The sequence below is a fragment of the Lampetra fluviatilis genome, chromosome 63 (assembly GCF_964198595.1).
Source record: "Lampetra fluviatilis chromosome 63, kcLamFluv1.1, whole genome shotgun sequence".
In the NCBI taxonomy this organism is placed as follows: Eukaryota; Metazoa; Chordata; class Hyperoartia; order Petromyzontiformes; family Petromyzontidae; genus Lampetra; species Lampetra fluviatilis.
In genome coordinates this window covers 2949368-2959665 of record NC_136337.1, presented here as the reverse complement: position 1 = coordinate 2959665, position 10298 = coordinate 2949368, and the positions used below count along the sequence as shown (strand labels likewise).

General features: G+C 53.0%; 1 protein-coding gene across 1 annotated transcript; it reads right to left on the bottom strand.

Annotated features, from left to right (window-relative positions):
* Nucleotides 1-18: 18 nt before the first annotated feature.
* POLR2C (RNA polymerase II subunit C) lies at nt 19-10064 on the bottom strand. Its single transcript, XM_078882113.1, has 9 exons — nt 9890-10064; nt 7960-8009; nt 7746-7814; nt 7378-7430; nt 5814-5942; nt 4501-4552; nt 3874-4042; nt 2638-2712; nt 19-2008 (listed from the first exon to the last, which is right to left on the bottom strand). Exons 1-9 carry the CDS (start codon nt 9973-9975, stop codon nt 1864-1866), a joined length of 828 nt encoding a protein of 275 aa, XP_078738239.1. The 5' UTR covers nt 9976-10064; the 3' UTR covers nt 19-1863.
* Nucleotides 10065-10298: the final 234 nt, after the last annotated feature.

The window sequence follows — 10298 nt, the reverse complement described above, 5'->3', positions numbered from 1 at the left end:
AAAAAACATTCACAACTGTTTACGTTTCCGTGTCGTTTAATAAATCCACAATTTCAAATTTCGCCCGGGAAGGCTCCACGCGTACGAGGCAGCAACACACAATCCCCATACAGATGGAAACTGGATGGGTGATTAAGTCCACTTTCTTCTGACCGACAAGCCAGGCTTATACTGGTAGGAACGAAGTGAACCAGCCTACAATAGATTATATCGTCCGTCCGTCCGTCCGAGTAGCAACATCGCCCCCTACTGCAAACACTTGGCAGGACCCTACAAAAACCTTTAGACTCAGTGACGCTTTCCTGGCTAAACAAGTGTAACATTCCCTTATAATTCCCTGAGATAGCTTTTAATTAAAACATTTAAATTAAAAATTAACTCACAGCGCCCTAAAGCCTACAGCTAGGCCTAAAGCCTAGAACTAGGCCTCAAACTCTCCCTTCGTATCGTCCGATTAGGTGTAGCAACATCGCCCCCTACTGCAAACACTTGGCAGGACCCTACAAAAACCTTTACACTCATGTTTATATTCTTTAGTTATTCGTTCCTACCAGCCCACCCCACAGGGACCTGTTATGGCACCACCTCGACACCCACGGGCAGGGGAGGTTCACGTGTTGTGCGGTGATCCACCAACCCCCTCGCTGCTGCTGCCTTCACAGCGCTGGGTCACGGGCAGCCAGGGTGTAGCAGCAAGCCACCACCGCCGCCCGGCTACAATTCCATGGAGTGCGAGAATGAGACCACTCCTCGCTAAACACAACCCATTCGCAGTGCAGTCAGTAGTCTCCCCCGCTCGCCTCCATCTCTCGTTTACAGCCCTGCAAAGCCAGCGGTGGCCATTCCACATTCCTACGGCAAGGAGTGGGGTAGGGCGGGGGGGTCCTAAATTGTCTTTTCCCCCCAGTGGTATCGCTTTTGGCGTCACGTCAAGAGACTCATCCATTCTGAAACATCGCACGGCAGCACAAACAGCCCACTGAAGTGGATGTCACAGCTACTTCTGAGATCCTTTCAAGGCGACCTCTACCGCACGGGAGAGGCCGGCACTTCCCCACACACCCCCCACCCACCCTCTGCACGTGCGAGCGACGTTGGTCACAACAGTCAAGCGGATATTTTTTGTTAATTCAAAGAGTCGCTGCTTATTCGCGTGCTTAGCAAATTCGGAAATGTTTATTGAAAACGGCAAACAAACGCATCGACGAGAAGATCGGAGGCAGCGCCCCAGGGACGTATCTCCCAGGGGCGCCAAACACCACAAACTATGGGCTGGACAGTGCCGACAGAGGCTATGAGTTATAACTGGGGGGGGGGGGGGGGCGGTTTGTGAGCACAGCAAATTATTAGCCAATCAATCCCAACTTGCCAAACACGAGTTCTGTCCCGAACCCGAACTAGCGCTACCTCTAACACGAGCCCTGTGCCCATAACCACGAGCCAACTCGCCACTGGCCCGATCTCTAACATTAAGTCGACCTCCAGCACAAGGCAAAGGACCCCCCCCCCCCCCCCCCACGTATTTGTCTTCGTCTGCAGTTGGCGATCACGGCCAATCAGGAGAACACTGCCCGTGTCTCTCTCTCTCTCTCAGGCAACACAAACGCAGCCCCCCCCCCCTACCCAATCTATCTCACACAGGAGCTAACAGCTGCGCGAACGCTCAGCGGCACCCGCGGCTCCACCCGGCCGCCCGCCGCTGCGGCCGACACATCCATGACGAAGCACGACTTGGGGGAGCGACCAGATCGTGTCGATTAGAACCTGGATGTGGCGCTGGAGGTGGTGGTGGATGTGGTGGTGGTGGTGGTGGTTGTGGTGGTGGTTGGGGAGGTTGTGGTGGTGGTCGTTGTGGCGTTCCGTTTAGTTGATGGTGAGGACGTCCGTCTGTATCTCGTGGCTCAGCTGCGTCTGGAGGTCGCTCAGCTTCTTCTTGAGGATGCCGAGCGCCATGAGGACCACGTTCTCGGGGCGCAGCGCCCCGGACGTCTCCACGTTAAAGTAGAAGCTACGCGCGCACACACAAACACATACACACAAACGCGCACACATACACGTTCACACGCACACACGCGCACACACGCACACACATACACGTTCACACGCACACACGCGCACACATGCACACACATACACACACGCGCACACACACACACGTTCACACGCGCACACACACACACGTTCACACGCGCACACACACACACACGTTCACACGCACACACATACACACACGCATCCACACACACGTTCACACGCGCACACACATACACACATACACACACGCGCACACACACGTTCACACGCGCACACACGTACACACATACACACATACACACGCATACACACACACGTTCACACGCGCACACACATACACACACGCGCACACGGCGATGTTTACACTCCGCACCAGGTACTCATTTGAGGCCGAGTCGACCTAGAGGAGGCCCAGGACCGGTTCAGATAATCATCACTGGTGTTGGCTGTGAGCAGGAATCGAACGTGGATCTCCGGGTTCATAGTGCAACGTGCTAACCACTACACTTTCGCTCGCCACACACACAGCCACAGATTCAAATGCATGTCCACGCACACACAGAAGACACACAAACGCAGACCCACACAATGCGTCCATCTCACCGGTTGGGGACTCCGTTGGGGTCAAAGGGCGCCTGAATCTCATCCTCTTCGAGCTCGGAGTACTCGCTCTTGGGCCTGGGCGGCACCGAGGGGAGGAAGACGGGATGGCGTCACGGAACGGCGGAGAATAATTCATCAAAAAAGTTACAAATAAAAACCAGCGCCTCTTTCCCCGAGCTCCGTACGAGTGCGCGTGTGCCCTCTCTACGCATAGTCTGGACGTAGCCATGTTTAGACGCGATACAAATCCGAACAGTATTCTCAGCCACTGCAGGCAAAATAATAATTATTATTATATTTTACACACCCGTCAAAACTGCATCTCAAAACACTGAACATTGCGATTCACGTGAACATGATATATACAGTAAAACCTTGGATTGCGAGTAACTTGTTCTGCGAGTGTTTTTCAAGACGAGCAAAAATTTAAAATCAATATTAATTTGATAAACGAGCGAGGTCTTGCAATACGAGTAGTACGTGTATACGCTGTCTGCCGAGCGTCACGTGATCACAACTGATTTACGAGTGCTTTGATATACGAGTGCTTTGGATTACAAACACGTTTTTGGAACGAATTATGCTCGCAATCCAAGGTTTTACTGTAAAACGAGAGAAACTACGGAGACACAGCTCACACACACACAACACAGGGTACGGAGGTGAACACAACACGAGCCACAGAGAACAACATAAGAGACACCAAAACCGTTGTACCGGTATCAGAGGTCGCAATCGGGTACCCGATACCCGTACCCTACCCGATACCCGGCTACCCGTTTGCGACCCTGGTGCGGCCGGGTACGGGTAGGCCGTGAGTCACTGGTGAGTCACCGTTTGTCACTCATTTCCCAACGTCTTGTCTCTTCTCACAATTCAAGTTCCTTGAATCAACCCACCCGCGCCTGCAACATGGCTTCATCGCAGAGGTCGCAATCGGGTACTCGTACCTGTACCCAGCCCGATACCCGGCCGGGTACAGGTAGCCGGGTATCGGGTAGGGTACGGGTACCCGATTGCGACCCTGATGCGGCCGGGTACGGGTACGGGTAAGGAATCAAAACCCGTTTGCGACCTCTGACAGGTATCCCGCGATTTACAAAAGGGATGCGTTCTATAACGCGCGTACAACGAAATCTCGTAAAGCGCAACGGCTTTCCCCATTATAATTCTATACTAACAGGGAATGTGTTTCGGACGGTCATTCTAACTCACAGGCCCTACTGGGGACCATACCATTCCTCGGGCTTGGGGAAGATGGTGTGGCGCAGGGCGTTGTCGGGGTCGTACTCGAAGGCGACCCCCGCCGTGGGGTTCCACTTGGCGTGCTCCTTGCCGAAGCCCTTTTTGGCGTGAGCCCGTAGCTTCAGCTCCTGGCCCTTGCGCAGCTTCACGATCAGGATGTCTGCGCGCACGCGACACGCGCCGACGTTCACACACGTGGCGGCGCACGCGATGCACGCGATCGACACCCGGCGGTCGCACCGCGTGCACGCGACGTAGCCAAAGACGACGAAGAATCCGTTCCCCCGTCGTGGCCTCAAAACTTTTTGGGGCAAGCGCTGCGAGCGAACGCCGAACGAAAACCGGCATTGGCGGTGGGTGGGTGGCCAGCATCTCGCCCGGCCAGTGGCGACGTTTATCCATCGCACCCGGGTAACTCAATTGAGGCCGAGTTGACCTAGGAGGGAGGGCCCGGGACCGGTTCAGATATTCGTCACTGGTGTTGGCCGTGAGCGGGAGTTGAACTCGGAGGGTGCCGAGTTCATGGCTCGGCGAGTTAACCACCGCGCCACCGCTCTTCACAACACACCGCATCGTACGCAGCATGCACGACAACAGCCGGACGCGGCGCTGCCTCACCGTCCTGTTCGCCGTAATCGTTGGGGTCGTCCTCCCTGCTGCGTGACGTCACCTGGAGGCGGCATGAACACAGGCACAACACGTGAACACGCGGTGCGCACGCAAACCTACAAAAACATGAGGAGGTTCCTGCCAATCTTGATTTTAAGCTTTCGTGACTGCAGGAATCCGTACTCTTTGGTTCTTTCGGTAAAGTCACGTGGCTAGAAAAATAATAGATCACGACGTTCCGATCGCAACACAAGCGATCGTCATCAGGTGAGACAACTACAGCAAGAAGAAACTGCTGAAGTAGGCGAGGTTCCTGCCAAGTTGGTTTTTTTTTTGCATTAGCAGGCGGTGGTTGCGGTGTACGTTCCAACGGAGTAATTTGCGACGTAATTTTTATCACGTGTGAAACTTGGAGCCGCGACGCCGCCACGCAATGGCCTACTCGTGCTGAATGTTTACGGTCAATACGCTCCCCGCCGCGGTATTAATCAGGGCCGCCCGATGGATTTGAACCGTGAACCAAGCGGCGAGCGAGCGACCGCGAGGCCGTGTCGCCGTCCTGGACGACCGATCCAGGACACCATTGTCAGCGGTGACCTACCGGGCAGCTACTAGGGTTTGAGTTTGAGTTTTGTCATGACCAAGGTTAGGAAAGTACACTTTTATAATCTAACAGTTGTGGGTTAGGACCAAGATATGCAAGAAATCACCAGTGAGAAGAAGAGTGGCGTCGCGTGTTTGGCAAGAGCCGTGGGCCCTGGTACGAGGAATTAAATGCGCCTTGAACTTGTGACTTCTTTCGCACCAGTACGTAGCCAACCGTACTAATCTTAGGTGCGGGATGCCCACACCCTCCCAGCCCATTGTTGTTCCCCTGTGCATGCCCTCCCCCCCCCACCTCAGCAGCTGGGCCCCTCGGCCCGTGGGCCCCCAGTGCAGTTGCACCGCCTGCACATTGCTCGTCAGCTGCGCCACTAGAGAGGGATTGCCACTCCGAGCATCACGTGCGCAGGAAGTGCGGTGCGATGTGCGTGTGTGTGTGTGTGTGCGTGGAGCAATAGTGTCGCGGTTACTGCGCTGTGCTACGAACGCGGCGACCCGAGTTCGATTCCCGCTCACGGCCAACACCGGTGACGATTATCTGAACCGGTTCTGGCCCTCCCCTAGCTCGACTCAGCCTCAAAAACGAGAACCTGGTGCGGTGTGTAAAAACATGGTCACTGGGGCTAGACTGGGATCGTTGTTTTGTGCGTGCGTGTGCGCACATGTGTGTGCGTGAGTGCATGAGTGCGTGAGTGCGCGTGCGAGCGCGGCGCACGTACGGGGACGACGCGGGGGTTGGTTGAGATGAGGTCACGTGAGGTCACGTGCCGCGTCTGGTCCTCCGAGCACTTCACCTCCAGGTTCAGCTCCACCGAGCACTCGGCGCAGAACTCATCGCAAGTGCAGTCCTGCTCGCACGCACACACACGCACATACACGCACACACGAGTGCATGCACACACACGCACATACACGCACACACGAGTGCACGCACGCACGCACACACATGCACACAAGAGGGAGTTATAGAGTGAAGAGGACAAGGATGAGACATGTGCGGAGGTGGTGACGTTGCCCAGCGGGAGAGGGTTCGCAGCTTGTTCGTGGTTCGAATTTGGCAGGCAGCCCTGGTTATTACTGCAGGTGTATTAACCATATAGTGCTGTGCACCGTCTGCTTCATTGTGGATGTTGAAGATCTCCTAACGTCATTTGAAACGAGTAAGCCATCGTGTGCCTGCGACATGGTTCAAGTTTGCCAAATGACACTGCCAATGACTAACTTGGGATTACACACAGCAGCAAGATCGTCTCCGACTGTGAAACTACTGTGTCTGGGAAAAACTCGGCAAAGTCCTCCGTGATGATCGCCCTGCGCTACGAGAACGATAGCGCCATGACGATTTGATGCGTCTGCAACGAGCGCAGCGCGGTTTCATGGAGGTGCGGGCAAAGATATCGATCGATGCACGTCACGATGCACGGACTAAAATGAATTCACGATACATACGTACCGTATTGAAACGTTCCTTAGAACTGATGACTACTTACCGGATATATCGATTCATTGATTACAAGTGTGGTTAGCACGTTGAGCTACAAACCCGGCAACTTGAAAACCCGCCATGAGATGAGCGGGATAGACCGCCCAAAGCATCTCCCACGAATCCACAAACCCATAAATTATTTTTTCTTTTTTTTTAGATTTGAAGCTTTCGTGACTGCAAGGATTCATACTCTTAGTTCTTTCGGTAAAGTCACGTAGGTAAAAAATGAAATTAAAATTAATAAAAATAAAACAATAAAAATCACGACGTTTCGGAGGCAACACAAGCTTCCGTCTTCAGGTGAAACCGTCACAGCAAATATCTGACGGTTTCACCTGAAGACGGAAGCTTGTGTTGCCTCCGAAACGTCGTGATTTTTATTGTTTTATTTTTATTAATTTTTATTTCATTTTTTACCTACGTGACTTTACCGAAAGAACTAAGAGTATATTTTTTCTTTTACCAGGTAAGGCCCACTGAGCTATGTGTAGCTTTGTTTCAGAAGCGACCTGGCCACGAATGATAGCTCAGCAAAAGTGGCTCATCACGTGGACATTTATAGCAACCAAAAAACTGTCAACGCATTTTGATTCTGAAAGTGGAGAGGAAAACCGGAGGACCCAGAGAAAAATCCACACGACCATGGGGAGGACAGGAAAACTCCAAATATACAACAGGCATCAGGGTCAGGATCGAACACGTAACCTCCTGTATAGCAGGCGAGGTAGTGAACATCTCACCACCGTGACGCCCCACTCCCCGCCCTGTCACACAGCCTCTCTGCCACAGGCACCTACCCGAGAGTACTGCATCTTGTCCACGATCTCGTCGCTGGTGAGAGGGATGAGCCCTGCGGGGGGATAGGCGAGGACACGGGGGTTAACGCGACACGGTAAGAGTCTCGCACGACGGAACCGTCATTCCCGCACGCGGCGGTCGTGTTGAATTTACGGCGTCGGGCATCGTGAGGGCAGCGGCGCGTGACTGGAAGAGGCAGGAAGAAATCAGGAGAAAGGGGCAACGGAGAGCGGAGAAAAGAGGGAGCAGTGGTCAAGAACAGAGCGAGGAGTCGGGGCAGCAGAGAAGGGAGGGTGCAGCCAAACAGCGGCAGTGACCATAGCCGGTCCAGGCAGGTGCGGTTCAAGGGCGTGGGGGGGTCACGCACCGACACGGTGAGCGATGAACTCATCGTGCAGGACCGAGGAGTTGGCGTCGATCTGAACCCAGTCGATCGCTGCAACAAGAACACACACACACACAGCGGCACACGTCACGCGGAAGAGCGATCGAGCGATTGTGCGACCGCTTCGTGTGCTCCCGTGTGCTCCCGTGTGCTAAAGCGCAAGGGACGTGGGGGGGTTGCGAGTTGGCTCACTCACCGAGGGTGGGGACCTCGGCGTGGAACGTCCGGCGGAGGGAATTGGCGACGCTGGAGGTACAGAATTGGCGGAACGCTCATTACACACAAAGTGCTCTTGCCACAAATGAACCACGATACCTCGCTGATCTCGCCAAGAAGCATAGACCATCACGCAAACTCCGGTCATCCTCGCAGCGGCTTTTGGCTAGACATCGAACAAAGACGGTCACCGCATCGCAGCGCTTTCAGATGCGCTTCTGCGGCCGTCTGGAACGTTCTCGCTTCTGATATGAGGAAGCCACTGGAGCTACGCACTTTTAAATCATCTGCATTGCAAACTAATTCTTTAGAACTGCTTTTTGTGTTTAGTTTCAGTTTGGTGTTTTAACATCTTAACACCTAAATATCGATTTAAAGCTTTCTCGTGACTGCAGGGATTCATCTTCTTGGTTCTTTCGGTAAAGTCACGTAGAATGGAAATAAAATAATAAAAATTAAACATAATCAAATAATTATCACGACGTTTCGGCCACAACGCACCAGGTCTGTCTCCCCGACAGACCTGGTCTTCACCTGAGGACAGCTGCTTGCGTTGTGGCCGAAATGTCGTGAGAATTTTTTATTATGTTTTATTTGTATTATTTTATTATTTTCATTCTACGTGACTTTACCGAAAGAACCAAGAAGATCTTAACACCTGTTTTGTTGCCAGAAAAAAGGGGAAAAACTATTCTCATTATTATAAACAGTTTGCCTTTAGAGGCTAACCCCCTTTTCCTGTGTTGCGATCGAAACGTCGTGGTTTTTATTTCTATTATCATTATTTGTTCTATCTACGTGACTTTACCGAAAGAACCAAAGAATATTATTATTATTATTAAAGTTGGGTTGGGATGCGTTGGCGTGTGTGTGTGTGGTTCTGGTTGGCTGCACTGGCTCCAGGCATACGCCACTCGTGTTGAGGTTGGCGTTAGTGTAGACGATGGCGCTACGATTAGCGTTAAGTGTCCACGCTATTGTTAGCGCTAGTTAGTCAAGAGGTGAGTCCAGACGCAGGCTACGCTATAGTGTTAGTGCATGATCGCGCCTGTGGTATAATGTTAGTACGCTATGGAGCTAGAGTGCATTATTGTGCACACAAGTGCCAGTGTACAGGATAGCGTACGCCATGGTGTTAGTGCTTGCTAATGTTAGTGCACGCTATTGTATGGGTTAATGTTACGCGCAAGTGTTAGTACACCTATGGTATTAAAACACGCTACTGCTCATGTGAGCGTACACTAGTGTTTAGTAAGCGTTATCTTACATGCGAGTGCAGGCTTGCACGAGTTGGTACTAACACTAGCGCTTGTGTGCACAGGCGCGTACTAACACTCACACTCGTGCTAGCGTGTATACACGCACACGGACGCCTGCGTGAATGTTAGTCCACAAGGGCGCTAGTGTTAATACAGACAAGCGCCAATTATAATACACACACTAGTGGTAGTACACACTAGCGTGTTAGTACACGCCAGTGATAGTCCACGCTAGTGTAAGTCCACGCTAGTGTTAGTGTTAGTACCACACTAGTGCTAGTGCTAATACACGCTAGTGTTAGTACACGCTAGTGTTAGTACCACGCTAGTGATAGTGTTAGTACACGCTAGTGTTAGTACCACGCTAGTGTTAGTACCACGCTAGTGTTAGTACCACACTGGTGCTAGTGTTAGTACCACGCTAGTGTTAGTACCACACAAGTGATAGTGTTAGTACCACGCTAGTGTTAGTACCACACTGGTGCTAGTGTTAGTACCACGCTAGTGTTAGTACCACACTAGTGATAGTGTTAGTACCACGCTAGTGTTAGTACCACACGAGCGCTAGCGACGTAGGCCGTGGGACTTGGGGCCTAGTCTCACGCCGCACCGCGCGCCTCCTCCTCGCCCTCCTCCTTCCCCGCCGCTTACGCGAGGTCCGTGTCCTCCACGATGAACTTGACGTTCTCGTCGGTGAGCTCCGAGATCTTCACCGTGGGCTGGTTGGCGTACGGCATCTCGTCGTCCGCTCGGCCCCAAGCGCGCGAAGGGGTCGGTGATGGGGACGGCCACACTGGGACGGGAACGGCCCCGCGCGTTACCACGGTGACCGGCCATCTTACGTAGGGTTGAGGGGGTGTGTGTCACTGGTGCGGCCATCTTACGTAGGGTTGGGGAGGAGGGTCACTGGTGCGGCCATCTTACGTAGGGTTAAGAGGGGGGGGGGGGGCAGGTTACGTAGGGTTGGGGACCGGGGCGGCCATCTTACGTAGGGTTGGGGACCGGGGCGGGCATCTTACGCAAGGTTGGTGAGGGGGGGTGCAACCAGGACGGCCATCTT